At 35.1% G+C, this 23,445-nt stretch overlaps 1 protein-coding gene and 1 long non-coding RNA gene across 5 annotated transcripts in view; one reads left to right on the top strand and one right to left on the bottom strand.

Annotated features, from left to right (window-relative positions):
* rims4 (regulating synaptic membrane exocytosis 4) overlaps positions 1-23,277 on the top strand; it is a 34,028-nt gene extending 10,751 nt beyond the window's left edge. Inside the window, exons 2-6 of the mRNA XM_048199097.1 lie at positions 7,016-7,154; positions 17,446-17,558; positions 18,300-18,401; positions 18,735-18,874; positions 20,744-23,277. Coding sequence (XP_048055054.1) covers positions 7,016-7,154; positions 17,446-17,558; positions 18,300-18,401; positions 18,735-18,874; positions 20,744-20,962 — 713 coding nt within the window. The 3' untranslated portion in view covers positions 20,963-23,277. The remainder of the gene's footprint in view (positions 1-7,015; positions 7,155-17,445; positions 17,559-18,299; positions 18,402-18,734; positions 18,875-20,743) is intronic.
* The window catches only part of LOC125273593, a 49,521-nt gene that overhangs the window by 6,010 nt on the left and 20,066 nt on the right, over positions 1-23,445 (bottom strand). For 3 of the 4 annotated variants that reach the window (XR_007186103.1, XR_007186106.1, XR_007186104.1), the window contains 5 exons: positions 21,813-21,863; positions 18,245-18,431; positions 10,904-11,042; positions 7,453-7,597; positions 6,997-7,136 (listed from right to left, as the gene is read on the bottom strand). This is a non-coding gene — a long non-coding RNA (uncharacterized LOC125273593). Of the gene's footprint in view, positions 1-6,996; positions 7,137-7,452; positions 7,598-10,903; positions 11,043-18,244; positions 18,432-21,812; positions 21,864-23,445 lie in introns of those variants that run through there. The other variant, XR_007186105.1, reaches the window with a different exon arrangement.

The raw sequence follows: 23,445 nt of genomic DNA, 5'->3' as shown, positions 1-23,445 counted from the left end.
CGAGACTGTTTGAGGCTTCACACAATTTCAACACTCACTTGCTCAATTATTGCCGCCTACACGTTATTATGACTGAAGTATCTGAAACAGCATCCGCTGGCCCACATTTTGAATGGACACGCTGTTCTGAAAGGCAATTAAGTCAGAGCTGTGACTTAATGGTACTGGTGCTCATCCAGGCAATATGAGTTTGAGTCCAGCTTGTGTGTAACTTCCTGTGGCCTGTTGCATAAACATAGCCATTATGTTAAGAATGTGTCTTAAGAACTAGAATGACCAACTAGCAGTTTGTTAGGTGTAATCTTCTCTAACATTTCTGTATTCGATCTACAATCTTATGAACAGCCTTGAAGAAAAGAATTAGAAGACGAATTTGTGAGACTAGTTTAAGCAGTTTATGCAACTACAGCCACTGATCTTGTTTACCTCCCGTTATCTCTACTCTCATATCAATTTCAAAGTACTTTATTGTCATGGTATTGTTCTATCCAAATCATTAATACTAATCCACACAAAACAAATGGTGGCAGAAAAAAGTCCAGAGATGCAAAAGATGCTAAAAAGTAACAAAAGGGCAAAAAATAAAATAATAAAAGACAATTAAAATAGTATTCAAAAGTTTTTTTTTTTTTTTTAAGAAAAAGAAATGAATACTACATTGACAGTAACAACATTTATAATGTTTCAAAATATTTCTGTTTCAAATAAATGCTGTTCTATTCATCAAAATATCCTAAACATGTATCACGGTTTCCACAAAAATATGAAGCAGCACAACATTGATAATAATAAAAAAAATGTTTCTTGAGCAGCAGATCAGCATATTAGAATGATTTCTGAAGGATCATGTGACACTGAAGACTGGAGTAATGATGCTGAAAATTCAGCTTTGATCATGGGAATAAATTACATCTTAATATATATTCAAATAGAAAACAGTTATTTTAAATTGCAATAATATTTTACCATATTACTGCTTTTACTTCGTTTTTACAGTAGTTTATATAGAAGAAAACATTCAGTATATCGTCTAAATTGATTTTAAAGTGAACATAATGGACCCCGTTAACTTTCTTAATAAACATTTCTGGTCTCATAAAAGATTCTTCAGTGCACATTATTACAAAGCGGTTTGCAATCGGATGGAAATGGATGTCTCTGATTTAAGGCAGAGCTTAGTACGGTTTCATACTAATATTACTCAGGGGAGAAAATAAATTTCAGGCAAAGAGTTACTTATTTTGAGTTTCATTTATGTAATGGGTAGTAAGGTAAATGCACTCCCATCTCTTAATGATATTCACACATCACCAGCTTTTAAAAAATTAAAGATAGAAGGTTCTGAGACAGTCTACACTCAAAGAAATATTGTCTGGCTGAACTATTGTAGGCAGTCACGTTTCTACACAATGTAAACCATACACTCTACTCAAATACCTTCATTAGCACAAATCTAACGGAATTAAATAAACTCCAAAAGAATTATTACTCTGTACACACACATCCTCAACCTATAAATCACAAGTGGCACTCTTCTCTACAAAGGTAACCTCCAAAACACCAACAAACTCATTAAAAAAATTCAAATATTGTAATAGGGATTCCGTTTCCGACATGCGCTGTAAGCAGTAGACCAATCACAACAGACTGAGCACAAATCAGAGCAGAGGAGGCTCGCGGAAAGGAGGGATTTAGAATCTTCAAACGAACCGGTCTCAGACCCTATGAGAAATGAGGTGATGTGCAATGAATATTATGAAAAAAGTGTTTTTTGACCTTTGATGCATGTCAATCTACAGTAGGAGACCTCCAAAACAAAATTAGAAACCTTTAAAATTGCATAATTGGGGCATTTTAAGAAAAATATCAGTTAATTGCTAATCAAATAATGAAAAAAAAATATATAAATTATATTAATATAGATGAATTTAAACCATCAGCAATGATAAAATACTCAAATTATAAAACACAAGACAAATGTTTTAATCTAATGTCCGCTGTGAACAGACTCTTGTGTCTGATCTACAGCTATACTGAAGCTCCGGTATGAAAAATCAAACTCATAAAATCCCAGAAATATCCCAGGTATATTAATATAACTCTAATATATTTGCTTCTGATAAATGACCTTCTGAGGTCATTTTCCCCCCTTGCTTCATTTATAGCTCAGATCAAAGCTCTTACGTTCACTGTCTCCTGAAGCTCACTTCTCTTTTAGCGTGTACGGAAAACGTCAGAGTTGAATTATGCCAGTATATGAGTAAATATTTGGCATAATTTTTGGCTGAGATGGACGCATCTGTGTATGATCAGACCCTCCACTGTGATTAAACAGATGGACTCTCATCTAACCACTAGCACATGCTTAATGCTTCTGTATTTGGGGCTTTAAAAGGATTTTTAACACATTCATATATGGAGCAGGACAAGAACATGTCCAGGTTATAAAAATAAAATATATAATAAAATAAAAATTACTTAAAATTAAATATTTAGAAGAAAGGGGAGCATTTTTATTACAATTTTTGCATTCTGATCTCAATGTATTGCTCCATTTTCCATAATGTAGATTTCCCATAATCCATCTGGAAGTTCTAGTTTTGAGATTTTTGTAATTCCAATTATTTTCAGTTAATTGGAATTACATTATTTCTGTACAAATAAGACAATACAACAAATATAAAGGAGCTGACAGGGAAACATAAAACCTCAAAATGAGAACCTTGTAGGGTAAAAATACATCCTGGAATAAAATAAAATAAAATAAATTATTATAATGATATATAAATCTAAAAAATTGAAATAATATGCAGTGTCTTTGCATTACAGTAATACGAATACGAATAAAGTAAGACATGTAATTTTGTGAGTTTTGTGAAAATCAACCCCCTCTATTAAAGTCTCTCTCTGTCTATATATATATATATATATATATATATATATATATATATATAAAACAGTGCGATGGATGGATGGATGGATGGAAGAAAGGAAGGTCTGGATATCCCTCTTTACTTCAAAAACAGTTGCATGTTATTAGAAAGCACAGAGGTTATAGCCTCCAACCAGGCATCTATCAACATCACTGTAGATCAATAGGCCTCTAGTGCTACTGATTTATCAAAGAGTTAATAGGTAATTAAGGCAGGCTGGGGTAATGAGAGGTAATGGCATGATCGATAGCATGGACAAACCAGAAAACTGACATGCTCATTTAGATGACAATCAATGACTGTCCTAATGATCTTCAGCAAGCCATGTTGAAATCAAAACAAGGTTAAGAGCATCCTATACCTGTTCATCTGAACATGGGATGAGCGCAGTCCGTTAGTGACACGTCAACATAACATGCTCTTAAAGAGACAATTCACCCAAACATTTAAATCATGTCGTTATTTTCAACAAAAGCAAACTTTCTTTGTGCTCTTTTCCTGCACCAAGCTTCAAGGACCATAAAAGTAGTCCATAAAGCACACAAGTGATACTTTTATGGTGCTTTTGTGTCCTTTTTGGAGCTTGTAAGCTCTTAATGGAAAATAATTTCTCCTAGTGTTTTCACTGAGGAAATAAAATAATAATAAAGGTTTAGAATTATATGAAGGTGAGAAAATGACATAAAATTAATTAATAAATTACCTATTCCTTTAATTAAGTGAATGATGCAACTATTTGCATTTAAATTCACATATTACTCTGCTTTAACAGGTCTTTACTGAAGATCTAATCTGAAGTCTGATAATAGGTTTTCTATAAGCCTCTCTGTTTTTTTAATCAAATTATAAATCTAAATGCTCTGACAGCTAACAAGCGTGGGTCATAAACCACAAGCAAGATGAGATAGCAACTAAAAGGGCTTGTTAGAAAAGCCTCTTATTTCCTTCTTGTTTGCAGTAAATTCATGAATGCCACTTTGATTAATGGGTGTTGGTCATACTGATAAAATGAGATACTTTATCTGTTGTCGGTGAGACCTACTTGTGGTTGCACAATAATTGACAGAAAGCGTTGGTGAGAGATGTCCAGGGATCAGAAACATCACACTTACACAAGATATAATTAACATAAAAATGTTGTGTTTTTAGAGAGAATTCATTGTTCCTCATACTGTGAAAATTCACCAAATAATCCCCTATAGCAATCACTTGGAACTCCCTGGACACCAACAAACAAATCCCTAGCAACCACCCAGATCATCCTAGAAACCACTTAACAATGCCCTAGCAACTGCCCTAGAAACCACCAATCAACTCCCAAGTGACCACACCCGATCAGAACATCTTAGCAACACCCTGGAGGCCACACTGAAGACCCTAGGATTGTGGTGGGAAGTGCATGTACAATGCACATTTAAAAATCAAGTTTTTTGTCCACACACTTCCTGAAATTTGACTGTTTTTTTGTGAAAAGATTAAATCATTCTTTCAAGCATGTTCCACTAAACAAAAACTGTAAAAGAGAAAGAGAGAGTGAGAGATCCATTGAAGCACCCTGCTCTTGTCTCCCATAGCAACCCTGGCATTTCTAGTGCATTTCCTGATACACAATGTTCTGTTTTGGAAGGTTACGATGACATGCTAGTTAGCATGTGCCGACCGCACCAGATACGCAGGAACAGACAAAAGAGGACTGTATTTTTAGGAACCGCCTAACTAGGTCATGTGCTTCACGGCCAGGAAAAAGCTGTGAATATGGCAGTATTCCCACCACTACAGAGAGAACGTGTTAGTGCAGATAGAGCGCATTTCCATGGATAACTTGATCTCACTGATGACTAAATTATATTTATATCTTAATTTCTGTTATATTTTAAAAAAACTTGACATTTATAATGTTACAAATGATTTCTATTTCAAATAAATGCTGTAAATTTGAACTTTCTAGCCATCAAAGAATCCTGAAAAAAAGTATCACATTTTGTTTCCACAAAAATATGAAGCAGCACAACTGATTTCAACAGTGATAATAATAAGAAATGTTTCTTGAAGAGCAAATCATCATATTAGAATGATTTCTGAAGGATCATGTGACACTGAAGACTGGAGTAATGATGCTGAAAATTCAGCTTTGATAACAGGAATAAATTACATTTTAAATATATATTCAAAGAGAAAACAGTTCTTTTAAATTGCAGTAATGCTTCTCAGTATTACTGTTTTAATTATTATTTAAATTTTTTTTTAAATTGTATCAACCTTAAATGTTTTAATGTTAGTGTGTATGTGTGTGTGTGTGTGTGTGTGTGTGTATATATATATATTTATGTAAAATTTGGACATCAAAAATCCCTCTTTTGAGGGATTCGACTTCATTGAATATTCATCCATGTCGCTGTGATTTTGCCAAGTAAATAGTATATTTTGTTGATCCTAGAACAACATTCCTGTCCAAAACTTTAGTCTTGACCCTATCCCTACACCTAAACTTAACCCTACCCATAACTTATCCCTAAAATCAGATTTAAATGAGAGAAGCACCTAACCCTGTTTTTAAACCTAAACTTGACATAAACTGTAAACTTGTTCCTCAAATCTAATTGGTTGATTGGAATGTTGTTCCAGGATCAATGTTACTTGTACTTGGTGAAATCAGGTTCACCATTCAGACTAATTAGAAATATGTTAGTCTACGAGGGTAAAATAGGTTGTGTTTTATGTTGATTTATATGAAGTACATGCAAAAAATGAGTAACAAAACCATTATGAAATGACATTCAGCTTTGAAATTCCTCTGAAACTCATTCTCTGAATAGAAATATATTCATGAGGTCATGGGCTAGTAAAGCGATCAGTCTGCGGCTGATCCCCTTCACCTTTACTAGGAAAAGTTCAGGCTCTGTGAATCTGTTCTCTAAGCCATCCGAGTTCAATAAGGCACCACTACACACTTGAATTATACAAGAAGATTATATTTTCCAAAGGATTTATTTTGAATACAACCAGTGCTCTACCTGGCGGCAATGTTATCACAACATTTCATTCAGTATGAGAGGATTTGATATAACTTGCTTTTTCCAGTGACTTGCTGCTCAGGCAGAAATACAAGAATATCAGAGATATTTCACAATCATTTGTGGTGCTTGCTATGGGAGAAACCCTAACCATACATATTAGAGCTGCACGGTTAATCGTTAAATGTTTGTGATCTCGATTCGAACACCCACACGATCTTATTCCTAAATGACAATGATTTGGCTGTGTCTATTAAACCTTTGACAAGTACGATTACAGCGGAAACATTCAAATTCAGAGAGCCAGAGAGAGCAGTTGTCATCTATATATATGAAACAGCTTCACAAACAGGTTGTTTCAACATCTCAGTATCATTATTTCTGTCGTACAATAATTCATATTATCACAGAAGTACTGGAATATAAGTTTAGCAATAATTCGGATATAAACACTGATGTCCATGGTAGCGATCAGAATAGAGTAAATCACCTTAAAAAAAAAAAAAAGACTGTATCAATTACATCATTACACCAGTAGGTGGCGACAAGTGACTTAAAAAATGGATTTGTCATTGAATCATTCATTCAAGAGATTCATTCAAAAACATCAATTCATCCAGTAATGAAACAAGTGAAGTCTTTATGAGTGAGTCATTGAATCATTCATTCAAACCGATTTAAAAATAAATAAATAAATAATTTAAATTAATATATTTTTTAATAGACTGCAGCAATTAACATTTTGGCAGCACCTCTAGTAAATTATATGTAATTTTGTTTAGTCATCTAGTATCGTGATCTCTATTTTATAACAAAAAAATTGTGTTTCTCAGTTTAATCACGCAGCTCTAATACATATTAAAACTGTTTGTGCTATATACATGAATGATACCTTAAATCATGCAGCTTGATGAAAAGAGGTGTGATGAAATTCACAATAAAACACTGGAGGAGGGACTAAAAATCAAAGAAATTTCAGCCAGTAGGCAACAAGCTAAAAATGTATAGAAAAACATCTTATGAATTAAACTCTGGTTTGGTGAACTTATCTTTCTTTGTTTGTTTCAGACCCAGAGGGCCGCAGGCTAAAGAGCATTCAGAGGAGTACAGAGACAGGTCTGGCCGTAGAGATGCCCAGTCGTACGGTCCGGCAGGCGAGCCACGAGTCCATAGAGGACAGCATGAACAGCTATGGCTCAGAGGGAAAGTGAGTATTATAAATCAATGTACCTTTACAGACCCATCGGTAATTCCCCTGAATTGGAATCACCGTTATACAGGAATCACAAGTCTCATGTTCCCATTTTGTTGATTTGGGATACACTGCATGTGTTATTGCATTACATTCCTCTAGAAATAGGGATGCTCATCCAATAACACAAGAAAAGCATTAAAAGTGTCTTTACTGTAAGGAGATTGTGCTTATATCTTATATATCGAGCAATAAATAAAAAGTGTTTGAGGTATTCCCATAAGTTACATAAACCCCCTTTTCAGTAATAAACCTTTTCTCTGCCGGCTCCATTTCTGAATGAAATCCAGAATTCTGTGTAGATGTACTGTAAACTCATTTCAGATCTGGACACCGTCCGGCGTGTCACATCAAAGCCACAGGTTCTGGGTTTTGCACGATGTAGTCTTATATTAGCTCTGTGGAGGACAAAAGCTGTTTAACTTCAGTTCCAATGTGCCAGAAAGTTTGGATACATAAATGGAGAAGATATTTGCAGGTTTGGGCTAGTTCAGACAAATATGAGTTACGAGCTTAGTATATTAATTTAAAAACAAATTACGGTAAAAATATTTTTCAAAGTTGTAAATAAATCAAAGATTATTAGAGTGCGCTTTACAAGGTAATATATTTAATTCTTTCTACTTCAAAATTTTACATTTAATTTTGCGTTTATAATTATCTGTGAGATTTACTAGCATTTTTTTTTTTTTTGAGATAAATTTGTTTTTACACCAAATTTTAGGCCAAAAAAGTAAGACATGTATGAAGGTTATTTTACATAAAATATTGAAGCAAGTGTCATTTATTTTACTTTTCAAACAAAACATTAGCAATAGATATTTGTTTCAAAATGGAGACAAAAAAGTATTTGGACACTTTGTGGTTGTGAAATGCTAAAGCAGATAACAAGCTTTTTCAGGCAAAACAATAAAAAAAACAAACAAAAAAAAAAACACTCATTTATGACAAAAACTTCTGAAATGTGCTTGTATAATTCACTTTGAAACAGTATGTTCAGTTACATAATTAGCAATATGTTGAGCTCAACCGATGGTCGATTCTGCATAAATTTCCCCTCAAACTCCATATCCAATACCCAGAGCTCTATTAGAAATTCACAAACAGACAAAAACTCCCCACAAACCTTATGTAATGTAGTCGAACGCTCTTCCTGTGCAGCTCCATCATGGGAGTAAAATCCAGCCCAATTCAGCTGGATTACTGCGCAGTTTATGGAGCATGGGGATTACAGTTTTGGCTGCCATCGCTGAGGATATTTTACCATATTACATTGCATCTTATGCATCTCATGAATACATAACGGAGTAAAACATATTTTACGTATACACTCGCTGTCTGTCTGAGCTCTGACAAACAACAGTGATGGAAAGTCATAGCACAAGGTTGATTTGATTCAATGGTATTTTTGGATAAACTTCTGTGGAAGTTTCTGTAATATTTATTCAGTATCTAGTGTCTATTTTATGCGGTTTCCATTAGATATTATTTGTAACTTGCCTTTCAGGCTAGATAAAGTTGGGCTTTTTGCCATTAAACACTTTAAACGTTATAAAACATGATATAAAAAGTAAGAAAACATTATGAGGAGTCCATTTATAAAAACATTTAAAAAATGTAAAAACATAACAAAAAGCATCAATAAAAAATAAAAGAATTATTAAAACATCACAGAGTATTATTTACCAATTGTCTCCTGTAAAACATAATTAAGTTAAATTTAACTTGCTTATAGTCTATTGACCCACTGCCAGTTTTACAAAGACCAATAAATATTCTATAATAAGCATCTGGTTGCACAGATGTAGAAGCATAGTTGTCATTTCAGTTGATTCACACAAATAGTATGAACCTAAATTAAAGACTGATTCTCTTGCATGAACTCCCACTTTTCTCAGTAAAGTCATCTTTTGGGGAGCAGAAAGTTTGAAAGAGGTCACATGAGTGACATTTATGTAATGGACCTGTCAAAATGCCCTAGAAAGCAGAAAGCGCTCTAATTATAACTCCAAAACCAGAACTGCTCATGGTGCATGGACCAAAAATATGATCATTTTAGATGTCCTAAATAAAAATTGCATTTTGTCAGAAACTGAAATGCAATGAAGTCAGTGTGAATGCAAAAGTGAATCCTTTCAAGTTCACACAGGTGTTCTAGCAAAGTTACCACAGGTTTGACATCTGACAGCTAAAAAGTGCCCAAATGCTTAATTATGAATAGTATATATATTGTTTTATCATTTAAAACTTTTTTGTGAAATGTTCCACTTACAAAAATGGGGTTGTGCTAAATGCCACTTAGTTTGGATATGTCATATGCAATTTATACATTCACAAGCCTTAAAAGGTGCAGTAAGCGATTTCTGAAAAATGCTGTTGAAAGTGGATCGGACTGAGCACCATAACACATTTGAAGCCAATCAGCAGTAGGGGGCGTGTCCACTCATTATGGAGGAGGAGAGAGAGTGAGCAAGAGGGAGATTTGTAGAAAGACTGTAAAAAGAGAAATGGCTGAGAGACATTACAAAAGAGAAAAGGTCAGAGGAATAGGTTATGATCAGGCAAGAGCTTTAGGACCCGCGTTAATGTATTAGAAAAGCTTTCCAGTGCTGGAGAGACCTAAGCGGGAAGGCCTGAAAACGGACACAGAGGTTGCGTTGTTTCTGCTCCATACGTGAGTAACATTGGTTTTGCTGTTTCACAGAACCAAGATATGCTGCTGTTGTAATGTTAGCTATAGTAACAGGACAGTTTTGAGTGTCATTTTTTTTTATCTGGAACTGGTGTGCTGCTGGTGACTAACAAACAACTCTTGCTTGTATATACTCTTGTATGCTGTATGTTCATTTTCTGTTCTTCCTTGTCGTTCGTTCGTAATCTTCGCTTTATTTTTTGTGAAGCATTATTTTGTCTCTCTTCAGCTATGATAAAAAGACATCCACACTTGCATTGCGTGTTGGTGCATTTTGGAGGCAGAGCAATGAAGGGAGCAGTGTATTTGTTTGGGTTTATTTCAAATATCAACAGTGTTTCTCAGAAATCACTTACTGCACCTTTAAGTGTCCAAATTCTTTTTGGGGCCACTGTATAATTAACAAGGATTGCGACGTCGAGTTCTACATTCTATAAATTCTCAAAAGGCAGGTAAAAACAACCAGCTAAACTAAGAGATGTACCTACAATTGAACAGAAGATCATCTCCGCCACATTTAAAGATAAGCAGATACTTCTGTGCTCTATTTTAGATGCATAAACATTCCCTACATACTTTTCACCTTCTTCCAGAAAACACTAACTCTTGTACATACTCCTGCATGCAAGAATGGAGCATCTGTTTAAAAAGTTTGCATGCAATGAGTGCCAGAAGAACAGCATGGAGACAGTGATATATAAAGCAATTGAAAGCAGTGCGCTGAGACGCCATGATTAACACATAACACAGACAAATGTTTATTCGAGTGACATCAAGAATGCGGCGTGTAATATGTGGAGCGGTGATAGGTGTATTTGTCACTCTCCGAAGCGTTTGTAGTAATGTATGTGTGTTTACTGATGGCTGCTGCTGACGCCAGTGCACACAGGGGCCAGTGACTAATAATGACTCTCCATTTTGCGAGATAGAATGATGAAATGTCACATGAGAGAGAGGAGAGAGTGAAGGAATAGTTTGTCCAAAAATGAACGTTCTGTCATCATTTACTCACCCTCATGTCGTCCCAAACCCGTATGACTGCCTTTCCTCTGTGGAACACAAAAGGAGATGTTTTGAAGAATCTTCATGCGGCCTATTCCACAAATTGCAGTCCATCATAGCCATGACCACAGCTGTTACATTTTTGGTTCCTTAAAAGATAAGAAACATCACAAAAACGTAGTCAGATTTGTGTGCTTCATCAAAATCAGTTCACTCAGCTGCCATATTTCTGCCATTTCCTGTACAAGTACAGCTCCTGTCTACTATGAAAAATCAAAGCATATGTCAAGATTGTTTCAATAACATAATAAATCAGCAAGAAAATATGACAACAATAGTATCATAAATTTTGCTTCTTTAGCTTTTTTTTTATATTTTTTTATAGCTTAGTTGTTTTGGAGGCTATAAGATGCATTTAAACACTTTTGGTCCTCATGTGGCTTCAACACTGCATAAATACTTCTTAATGAGTTTTTAATTAGGCCTTCTTTGTCTTAAGGCTTATTCATACCAAGAACAATATCTATAAAGTCAGATAACAATAAAGATATAGTTCTAAAAATCATTCTAAATATAAAAGAATAGCACTGTCCACACCACAGCTATAACGATAGAGAAACTATATCATTGGGATCACTTTCAGAACGATTTTTTCCCACCTTTTGAACGATAAAACACTGCCAGCCAATCAGAATACGTTATAATTTAAGGGCTCACCATTTAAAATGGCAGACGACATTGTGAAGAAGTTATTCGCTGCGAGGTTCAGAAAAAGCCACCACTGTTTGACAAGTCAACCCCCCTTTTCAAGGATACTTTAAAGAAAATGGATATATGGAAAACAATCAGTCATACCCTCAGAATAAATGGTGAAAGGTATTAAAGGTGCCCTAGATTATGTTTTTAAAAGATGTAATATAAGTCTAAGGTGTCCCCTGAATGTGTCTGTGAAGTTTCAGCTCAAAATACCCCATAGATTTTTTTTTAATTAATTTTTTTAACTGCCTATTTTGGGGCATCATTATAAACGCGCCGATTTTATGCTACGGCCCCTTTAAATCCCGTGCTCTCCCCCCACAGAGCTCGCGATTGCCTTAAACAGTGCCTTAACAAAGTTTACACAGCTAATATAACCCTCAAAATGGATCTTTACAAAGCGTTCGTCATGAATGCGTAATGCATGCGTCGGATTATGTGAGTATTGTATACTGTTATATTGTTTACTTCTGATTTTGAATGAGTTTGATAGTGCTCCGTGGCTAACGGCTAATGCTACACTGTTGGAGAGATTTATAAAGAATGAAGTTGTGTTTATGAATTATACAGACTGCAAGTGTTTAAAAATGAAAATAGCGACGGCTCTCTTGTCTCCGTGAATACAGTAATAACCGATGGTAACTTTAACCACAATTAAAAGTACATTAGCAACATGCTAACGAAACATTTAGAAAGACAGTTTACAAATATCACTAAAAATATTATGTTATCATGGATCATGTCAGTTATTATTGCTCCATCTGCCATTTTCCGCTATTGTTCTTGCTTGCTTACCTAGTCTGATGATTTGGTTGTGCAGATCCAGACGTTAATACTGGCTGCCCTTGTCTAATGCCTTTTATAATGTTGGAAACGTGGGCTGGCATATGCAAATATTGGGGGCGTACACCCCGACTGTTACGTAACGGTGTTATGTTGAGATTCGCCTGTTCTTCGGAGGTCTTTTAAACAAATGAGATTTATATAAGAAGGAGGAAACAATGGAGTTTGAGACTCACTGTATGTCATTTCCATGTAGCCTACTGAACTCTTGTTATTTAACTATGCCAAGATAAATTCAATTTTTCATTCGAGGGCACCTTTAACTATGAGATCATTATGGCAGGCTAGCAAACAGAAGATAAAATTACTTTCGACAACACTGACTTGCTTCGTTTGAAGTTGAAGTGGCGTTGTTTTTATTACACTATATTGACTTTGTCAGCTAAATTCACTGTTAGATTAGATTGATTACACTAGCTATTCACTCAAAACATAGCATGCTGAGGACATCTGCTGGTTAAAGCCATGTAAATGCAATAAGACAGGAAAGTGTTGTAGACACTTTGAAACCACAGGTGGTGAGCTGCGAATAAACAGACTGATATCATACGTTCGTGTGGATGCAAATACAGTTATCTTTATGGTTATCGTTCTTGGTGTGAACAAGCTTTTATTGTCCAGAAAATACACTACCATTCAAAAGTTTGGGTTTGGTAAGATATTTTAATGTTTTTAAAAGAAGTCTTTATATCAAAAAATACAGTAAAAGCAGTACTATTGCGAAATATTATTAAAATTTGAATAATATACATTTTTTAGGGTTCTTTGATCAATAGAGTTCAAACATTATCACTGTCACTTTTGATCAATTTAATACGTCCTTACGGAATAAATGTAATTTTATCAATTTCTTTAAAAATAAATAAAATCTTACTGACCCCCAGATTTTTGAATGGCAGTGTATATCAACCAACATTTAAAACAAGCTAAATTTACATGAAACGCACCACTGCATAAAATATTAAATCTTGTTTAAGTGTATTTTGTTTTGTTTTTTTAGTTAAAAAGTGTTGTTTCAAGTAAAATTATTTGTTCATATTTTAATTGGAAATTTAGACCAAAAAAAAAAAAAGATTATTATAGTGAATATCATTATAGTAAAAATAATTTGTTTGGGATACTTTTATGATTCTTCTTTGGTGGTGTGGTTATATAAAGATTCTGACATCAGGGGGAGTAAATGATGGCTATTCCTTGAAGAACAGAGAGACAAGTGGATAGGAACACCAGACGAGAGACTAAATGATGAACTAGATATTGACGTGGGACAAAGAGACAGGATGAAGTGAAAAATGAGCAAGAGAACGAAGGGCCGATGAAAATGGCGTCTCTTGGGATGCCCAGTCTGAGTATTAGGCATCAGGATTGTCTGGACCCTCCCAAAAGCATTTTAAAAATAGACCTGTGTGGAGATGGCAAGCGAAAGAGACAGAACCGGGAATGGGTGGAGGGGAGCCGGAGAGAATCGAGGTCAAACCGCAGAAAGAAAATTAATTATGAATCCGTCCACATTAGTGTGGAGGATCATTGAGAACAAACACAGAAGAATGAGAATGGAGAAGGGAGGGAGGGACGGGTTTGAAAGGAGGCTTGAATGAGAATGTGATATTGGACCACCAAGGATAGCTTTTTAAAATGCATAGAATTTTTTTAATTGATATAAATACCACTGAAACGTGTGTATTTTTTTTTTTTTTTTACAGAACTACAAAAATAATGACTATTTCCAAACAGGTTTCCTGAACACTCACCCCATCTGCCATTGGTCAGTCAAAACAGATAGCCCCGCCCCAAACTCACACCATTGGTTGAGTCGTAGTTGCTGTGATCGGACAGTTTAAATAAAAAGAAAAATGTTTTAATAGTGCCACAGTGTTTTCAGGAGAATCAACCTACAAAGGGCTCAGTTTTAGTGAGAAGTCACAAAGTAAAATGAGTGGCATTTCTTTTACAACAATAACCACATCAAATTTGCCAAATTTCAAATTCTACGTGGTATTACATCTTCACACAGAATGTAAAAACATCTTATGTCAGCAGAGATGTACAGAGCAGGGTGGTTATATTGGCTCAAATAAGCACCCCTTTCTCCTCTTTGGCCCAAGTGCCCTTTTTTCTTGCAGAAGAAAAACACTTTTTCCACAACCATCTGTTTCTGTATCTAAAATGGATCTCTTGTTACAAAGAAATTGGACCTAATTAATCTCATCCAAGCACAAGTGGCTGCCTTCTGTTTGCTGAAAAAACATCATAAAAAGCTACGATAAGCAAATATGGGCTTCTTCACTTGTGTAGATTGCTGAAATTAAGTCTTTAATTTGAACTGAAGAGTAAAACAGAAAATGAGAGACTGCTAAAGGAGAAACATTTCACAAATGAGACAAGCAGGTACATGGCCATTTCTTTGACAGTATACTTCAAAATATTGTGTATTAATATATGTTATTATGAATAATTTATATAATTCATATTTTATATATACTGTCAAAGTGTATATACTTTAATTTGTGTGTGTACGTAACATTGTGATTAGTATTGGAGCTTGTTGGGTTTTTTAAGACTTAGAATCATTTGCTGAAGATTTTTTTGGGGGTAAAAGTAATCAGAAAAACATTTCCGGAAACCAAGGCTGATGAAAAAGTGGCCAGTCACTGCCGTGCTATTAGATGAAGGCCAGGCCTCCTATTTCAAGGGGTCACAAAGGTGAATATGACACAGAGCATTGGGCTCATCTCCTAGAAACACATATACTGTTAGTAATGAATTTTTGGCCGCATACATCTGAAATGTGCCTATAGGAGCAGGAAAGCAGTGTGATTATATGTGTCTGTGTTGGCTTTGCTCCAGTGGAGCACTCTGCACTATCAAAGCAGAGCTTCACTGTCAGGCTTAAAGGCTGTCTATCTTCATTACATAAAAGAGAAGAGCCTTCCGTCCACCGATCCCGTCCGATCACACGTTATTGGTTCAGACATCACAGAATAAAGCAAAACTCTTAATGTCAGTCATACATGTTCATCTAATGTGAAAATTGCATATGCATCTTCAAAGCCATCACAAGCAACACAGATATTCAGAAAGACAGATATTTTTGACTTAAAGGGTTAGTTCACCCAAAAATTTATTACTCACCCTCATGCCGTTCCACACCCGTAAGACCTTCGTTCATCTTCAGAACACAAATTAAGATATTTTAGTTGAAATCTGATAGCTCCGTGAGGCCTCGTGAGGGAGCAATGGACACTTCCTCTCTCAAGATCCATAAAGGTACTAAAAACATACTTAAATCGGTTCATGCGAGTACAGTGGTTCAATATTAATATTATAAAGCGACGAGAATATTTTTGGAGCGCCAAAAAAACTAAATAACGACTTATAAAGTGATGGCCGATTTCAAAACACTGCTTCATGAAGCATCGGAGCACAAATGAATCAGTGTGTCGAATCTGCTGTTCGGAGCGCCAAAGTCACATGATTTCAGCCGTTGGCAGTTTGACACGCGATCTGAATCATGATTCGATACACTGATTCATTTGTGCTCCGATGCTTCATGAAGCAGTGTTTTGAAACCGGCCATCACTAAATAAGTCGTTATTTAGTTTTTTTGGCGCTCCAAAAATATTCTCGTCGCTTTATAATATTAATATTGAACCACTGTACTCACATGAACTGATTTAAATATATTTTTAGTACCTTTATGGATCTTGAGAGAAGAATTGAGAGTCCATTGCTCCCTATGGAGGCCTCACGGAGCCATCGGATTTCAACTAAAATATCTTAATTTGTGATCTGAAGATTAACGAAGGTCTTACGGGTGTGGAACGGCATGAGGGTGAGTAATAAATGACAGAATTTTCATTTTTGGGTGAACTAACCCTTTAAAGAGAGTACAAGTTGAATATAAAATTTAAAAATTGATTGGAAATTAACCTTTACAAATGACAGAAAATAATTCTACATGCCTAATTTAGGCTCTCAATACTCAAAGCAATGAAATAAATGTACTCAATGCATTCAGAAATGTCTGCAATGAACATTATTTTAAAGGTGGGGTAAGTCATTTTTCAAAAACACTGTTTGGAAGTTAGTCGGGCCGACACCAACAACAAACGTGTAACCAATCAGCATTAGAAGGCGTATGACGGTCGAGGAGACAGAACGAGCAAGAGGGAGATTTGAAGAAAAACAGAAAGAGAGATGCACAAAGACAAAAGAGCTCAAAAGAATATCACTGCAATGAAGGTTTATTACTGGGCAAGCGTTTTAGGACCCAAGTTAATATTAGAAAAGCTTTCCAGTGCTGGAGAGAACTGCCTGTTTTCAGAGACGCAGAGGCTGCTTTGATTCCGCTCCACACGCGAGTAACACTGGGTTTGAGTGTCATTGAATGTCTGGAGCTGCTGTGCTGTTGGCGAACAACAACAAACTAGTTTGTATTTACTCTTGTGTACTGTACGTTCATTTTTTGTGCTTCCTTGACGTTCATTCATCATCTTCGCTTTATTTTTAATGAAGCATTATTTTGTTGCGAGTCAGCTGTGATAAACAGACATCCACTCTTAAATTGCGTGTGTAACAGAGACTAGCTAGTGAGAGTTGTGCAGGTAAACCACCACTAGAGAAAGCGGTGTTTAGCGTCATTGTTAGTGCACTCGCCTCTCATGCAAGCAGCGATCGGGCCGGGGTTCAAGACCGATCGGAGCAGGGTGGTTAGGATCGGAGGGTGAGTTTTCGAGGCAGAGCAATGGGTTTGTTTGGGTTGATTTCAAATATCAACAATTTCCAACAGCGTTTTTGAAAAATGGCTAACCCCACCTTTAATACGGCTTTATAATATATCCTGTCAAGCAAAATATGTGCCCGACAAAACACAGCACTCATTAAATTGCATACATGAAACTTCAAATAAAATGAATGCAAATGTTTAAAGTTGCTTTGTTTTCTTCCCTTTAGTCTGAACTACAGTGGAATGTGTTTGGCATCAGATGCTCAGTTTAGTGACTTTCTGGATGGGATGGGGCCGGCTCAGTTTGTGGGGAGACAGACACTAGCCACAACTTCATTGGGTGAGTGCACTTATACATCAGACAATTGAATCGACCTCACATCTTATTGTACTACAGGTGAACAGGCTGAAATGTCTCCTTTTCTTTTACATTTTTGTGTTTTATAGTGTTAAAATGATAATGAAAATTATGCATTATATATACAGTATATGCAATTAATATGTGTGCAACAAATGTGATGGAGATTTGGCAAAAATTGAAACCTTTTAAAATATTCAACAAGTGGTTATTAATTGTCAGAGCTGCTTGTCAAAAGGATGCTTTTTTTCTATGCTTCTAAAAAAATTATAATGAAAAATAATTTCATTAAACCTCTGGCAAAAACAGTTATATAATTAAAGAAGCAAACTCTGAAATTAGGGTATTGAAAGAGAATGTAATTTCGATTGTGAAGGATGTCATTTCAAGAAATGGTCACTGAATACTAACCGATGCTTATTTAGTTCTCAAATGTGATGTAAAATTATATAAATTAAATAATTATGATTACTAATTTTGCTGCGTTTTGCATCTATATCACTAAAAGCAGCCATTTATCTAAAATGCTTGACTGGAACTTTCAGTTTATAATCTATAAAATAACTTTAAATAAGACTGCAAATGACAATGTAATTTGTCAGTAAGAGATTTAAATAGCTATGATCAACACAATGCTATTGAAAAAGGATTAAATAAAGTCACTTTACCTGTATTCACCCATATGTCACTTGACACTCTTTAATGTGCGTTGATGTTTTGCAGGAGATGTTGAGATCGGTCTGATGGAGAGGAACGGGCAGCTGGAGGTGGAGATCATTCAGGCTCGAGGACTCATCATGAAGCCTGGATCTAAGGGCCCTCCAGGTGATTCTTCACCAGACAGAACCTGATGTACTGAGGGATGAGTCTGATTAGATTCGTTTAGCCAGAGGACAAAACTGACTGAAAATGTTTATAGATTGGTTCTCAAATACACAAGTTTCTCTTAGATCCAATCTGTTCTTTTCTTATTTGAGCATTCATTATCCAGAAGCGAGTGTGTGTGTGTGTGTGTGTGTGTGTTTTTTAAAAAGAAGGGAAATTGAAAAGAGTCTAAATTGGTGGCTCTTCTGGGTATTCAAAGTGATTTTCAGTGTCTTGCAGATTTCAAGGATGTAGTTTGAACTGTTATATTTTTGTTTTCTTCCTCCTTTTCAGCGGCCTACATTAAAGTGTACCTTCTGGAAAATGGCATCTGCATTGCCAAAAAGAAGACAAAGTCTGTTCGGAAATCGCTAGATCCCCTTTACAATCAAGTCCTTGTTTTTTCAGAGAGCCCGCAGGGAAAGGTTGTACAGGTAAACTAGATTTCGACCTTTTCTGAAGAATGAATTAGGGTTGCTTGTGGAAAACTGACCGCAATGATACTACGCTCCATCATAGGGGTTTGATATTTAGGGTAAGAGGATGTTCAAATGTCAAACTCTAAGTATGAGTAAAAGAAGTAGTGTTGCTTAAAACTGCAGCATCAAACCAGCAAACTAAGCCTAGAATACTTGCATTTCTTAATGCATTGAACATTAGGGTGTCAAGCACTTTAAATGCATCTGTCTGGTTGGTTATTTAAATGACAAAGAAAACAGCGATTATAGGCTCTAATTTACAGCAAATTTTACCCACGTCTTTTCCAATTTGGTGTAATTTCTCAGTAGGTGACGTGATGTCAGTGAATGATCATTTCTTATACATTCTCTCCATCACTTGCGAAGAGAACTGGCAAAGAAAAAGCTATGCAGTGAATGCTTTATTTTTAGCTGTGGAGAAGGAATAGGGGGAGACATTTCATATCTCTCCGTATTATACATTTTTCTAAGGACACCATTTATGAAAGCCTGTCACAGCAAACATTAAAGGTTAGAACAGACCGCAGGATGTTCAGGAACATCGGGTGGCGGGAAAAGCATCATTTGCATTTGTTTATTCACTGATGTACGCAATCCTCCATCCAAACATCCTCCATTATTATGTAATGAATCTAAGGGAACTTTCAGATTGATTCCCTTTTAAAGATTATTCGTTATCATATTTGGGAATTTAATTATTCAGTTTTGTGCTATATAAGATGGATGAATCACAAAAAAAAAAACGATCAAAAACTTGTCTGCATTATATATTATATACAAAAATCAAAAGAAAGAACTAAGAAATTTTGTTTTGCTTAAAGAAAATGTAGCCTATTTTAAGGAACTTTTGCGATGTGACATTATTTTCATGACAATAAAGCAATTTGTCATTACTGTAATGCAAAAACACTGAATTTGTATTACTCTGATGCAGAAAAAATTATGATGTACAATTTAAATGGTAAAGGTTTATTTAAAAAAAATCATTGTATTACAGAATTTTTTAAGTAATGTGGGATAAAATACAGTAATTAGATTGAGAATTCACAGAATAATTATACAAAATTGCTTTTAATTTTCATTAAAAAAAAAAAATCTTAATGCTCCAAAAATATGCTCTATTTTCTTTATGCAAAATATAATTTTTAGATTTTGAGGTGATCTGGACATGCATTTCTGGACATAAGATTAATGAAACAAACATCATTATGAATAATGGAACATTCAAAATTGAGAATTTTTCATTTATGAATTCTTAAAGGGTTATATTCTATTTAAAACTTATGAATTACAAAGATTATAGACATTTCAAATTGTAAGATTTACTCAGATTAATGGAACTAACAAAGAATAATTATGAATCATCATAAATTCAAAATGGAGAATAATTAATTTATGAATTATGAGGATTATATACATTTCTAAATGATGAATTACAAAGATTATACACATTTCAAATTGCGAGATTCACACATATTAATGGAACTAACAAAATATCATTATGAATCAAGAAAAATTCTAAATTGAGAATTACAAATTTATAAATTTTGAGGATTAAATATTTCGAATTGCAGTCACCCAGATTAATGGAACTAACAAAAAATAAATTAAAAATAGAGACTTGTGAATTATGAGGGTTATATACATTTCAAATGATGAGATTCACCCAGATTAATAGAACTAACAAAAAAATCATTGTGAATTATGATCAATTAAAAATGGAGACTTATGCGAATGATATAAATGTTAAATTGTCAATATTATAGTCAAAAGTACTGTTGATTGTTCCAGAAGATAAATAATACTTCCATCTCTCACGAACAGGTCATTGTTTGGGGAAACTACGGCCGGATGGATCGCAAATGCTTTATGGGCGTGGCACGCATCCTATTGGAGGAGCTGGATTTGACAAACATGGTGATTGGCTGGTACAAGCTTTTCCCCACCTCTTCTATGGTGGATCCCACAATGGCGCCGCTGATCCGACACTCCTCACAGCTCTCTCTGGAGAGCACCGTGGGGCCGTGCTGTGAACGCTCCTAAGACTAACAACTCAACTAGATTTATTTTTCTCTGGAAGGGCTCTCACAGCCCCTGGTTGTGCATGACTGCAGCACTGGAACCCTCTGGAATGTTCTAGAATCTCTTCAGAACATAATAGCCTTTCTGGAATATTCCAGAATCGACCACAGAGGGAATGCTCTTTTTCAGCCTCAGAGAAAAAGACTTCAGGACAGGCAAAGAATGCAGACCAAACGTCTGGGCTTTATTTTAGCTTTCAACACATTAGCTTGTGATGGTCCGTATGTCTTTCAGAGGAAATGTCCTCAATTTAGAATTGATTTCCAGAAAACAGGCCAATATTTGTGGGTGCTGCAACGGATTGATTCCTATTAGATGAAGCGGATGGGCTTGTGCAATATGACATACGATAGAAAGAAGAATGTATCGGTAAAAAAGTGCGGGTTTGCATTCGTTATCTTGCGTAATTAACAATACAGGAATAGATATATGTCTTAAAAAGATTCAATATGTGTAGTTTGACAAGAGTCAATGATCTTTTTCTGTTCGTGTCTCTTCTGTTTCGTCTTTCTCATTACTGAACAGTGCCAATGTTGCCAGCAAGTGGCTTTATTTGTGGTTAGTGTCTATATTCAGTGACTAGATGCTTTATGAATCAATAATCTAGCCAGACACAAATTTGAAAAGAGAGATGATAATTGTCCACAATCTTTTCCCGAGGTAACAGTGATTCCAGATGAGGAATGTTGATGTCACTGTACATTTTTCCACACTAATAGTTTATGGAAAAAAGAAAATGGATGCAAGACACTTCAGTAACATATGATTATAGAGTGCTTATGGAATAAATGTCAGTAAAATATATACTTACAGTTATAACTGCAGTAGTGGCCAACAGGATTTTAATGGCTGATACCGATATCTAGAGAGTGATAAAAAGTATATATGATATATACATATGTAATAACAAATGACAAATATATGAAAAAGAAAATGTATGCTATCTATCAACAAAGTTGTGACACTATGTGGAATGACCACTTCTGTAAATCGGCCAATTGGACCAAAAATGGCCAAATACTGGTCAAATTAATCAGCCTGCTCGATAGATATTTAACAGTCTATCAGTAATTATAAAAAGATCATTTCATTTTGCACTTTATAATCTTAAATGTCTTTCTTACAAGCAACCGCTAGTTTGGCATAAGCCAAAGTTAATTTTCTTCTTTATATCATTATATTATTTGTGACTTCAGGATGCAGAATCTTTAGTAGCAATGATAAGGTCGTAGCATTAGATAGTAGCATACGCATGAAAGGCATCTTAGTTTGCCACGATCTAATGAGAATTTGCATGGAATTGGATTATAGAGCGTTTTCGCTGGCAGTCGAGCAAACATGTAGCAGCGAATGATCAAACAAATACTGTTACACTGCACAGAGAAATACTCTGTGCCATCTTTATTAATAAATAATACTGATACAATTTCTATTCATCTGAAATGCTGAAAAGCAAGACATTTATACATGCTAGCACAGAAAACTTAATGGAAGAAAACAGCATTCTACATAGACAAGACTTTTTATGTCCAGCATAACAATATGACTATTTGTGAAGGAAATACAAGAGTTACCACTAGACAAAAGGATTTTTTAAAAGATTTATTCCTCTCTGAGAGTGATTATTTCAATTAACGCTGAAAAACATACCTCAAACACCCTCAACATAATCATGTTGTTAAGGCCATATAAAGCACTGCCACATTCTTCTCGAAGAATTAAATGTTCATTGTCTTAAAAAGCAATAACTAAATCAATTTTTGCTCACTTTATTTGTTACAGGGAGTAAAGCCAGACTGTCTCTGCATTACATTAGAAACTTCTGCATCCATGTAGCAATATAGTAGATACTCAGTTTTAGACGAAGCGCTGAATGTCTGAGATCCTCAAGAATTTAGTGCCAAAAAAGGGTGCATTTCAAAGATGTGTTGATGGGCTAAAAGAATTGAATGTTTTGGAAAAGCTTAAAGAAGCAATGTAGTGATTAGCACTGTATATTAAAGGTACACTAAGTAACTTTTGGCCCTCTAGCAGTTAAAAAAAACAAAACTCCATGCAATTTGTGGAAAAACTTTGCTTCGGCTCTGCGTGACTGTGCGGATGAATATGGTTATCCTACTGTTCGTAAAACATTCACTACTCAGCTTAAGTATGGAAGCTTGTTTCTGCTATGAAATCAAAAATAAAAAATGTAATGGCGACTTTTTGTCTCACAATTTTGACTTTTTTCCTCGCAATTGCGAGTTATAAAGTCAGAATTGACAGTTTTAGTCAGAATCGCGAGTTAAATCAGAATTGCGAGATAAAATTAATAATTGCATGTTATAGTCAGAATTGCGAGTTTATAATGCAATTCTGACTTTACATGACGCAATTCTAAGAAAAAGTCAGAATTGCGTCATTAAAAACTCGCAATTGCGAGAAAAAAGTCAGAATTGAGACTT

Source organism: Megalobrama amblycephala, linkage group LG8 (assembly GCF_018812025.1).
Source record: "Megalobrama amblycephala isolate DHTTF-2021 linkage group LG8, ASM1881202v1, whole genome shotgun sequence".
Lineage (NCBI taxonomy): Eukaryota > Metazoa > Chordata > Actinopteri > Cypriniformes > Xenocyprididae > Megalobrama > Megalobrama amblycephala.
Note: the sequence above shows the minus strand (reverse complement) of the source record. Positions and strands in the feature narration are given on the sequence as shown.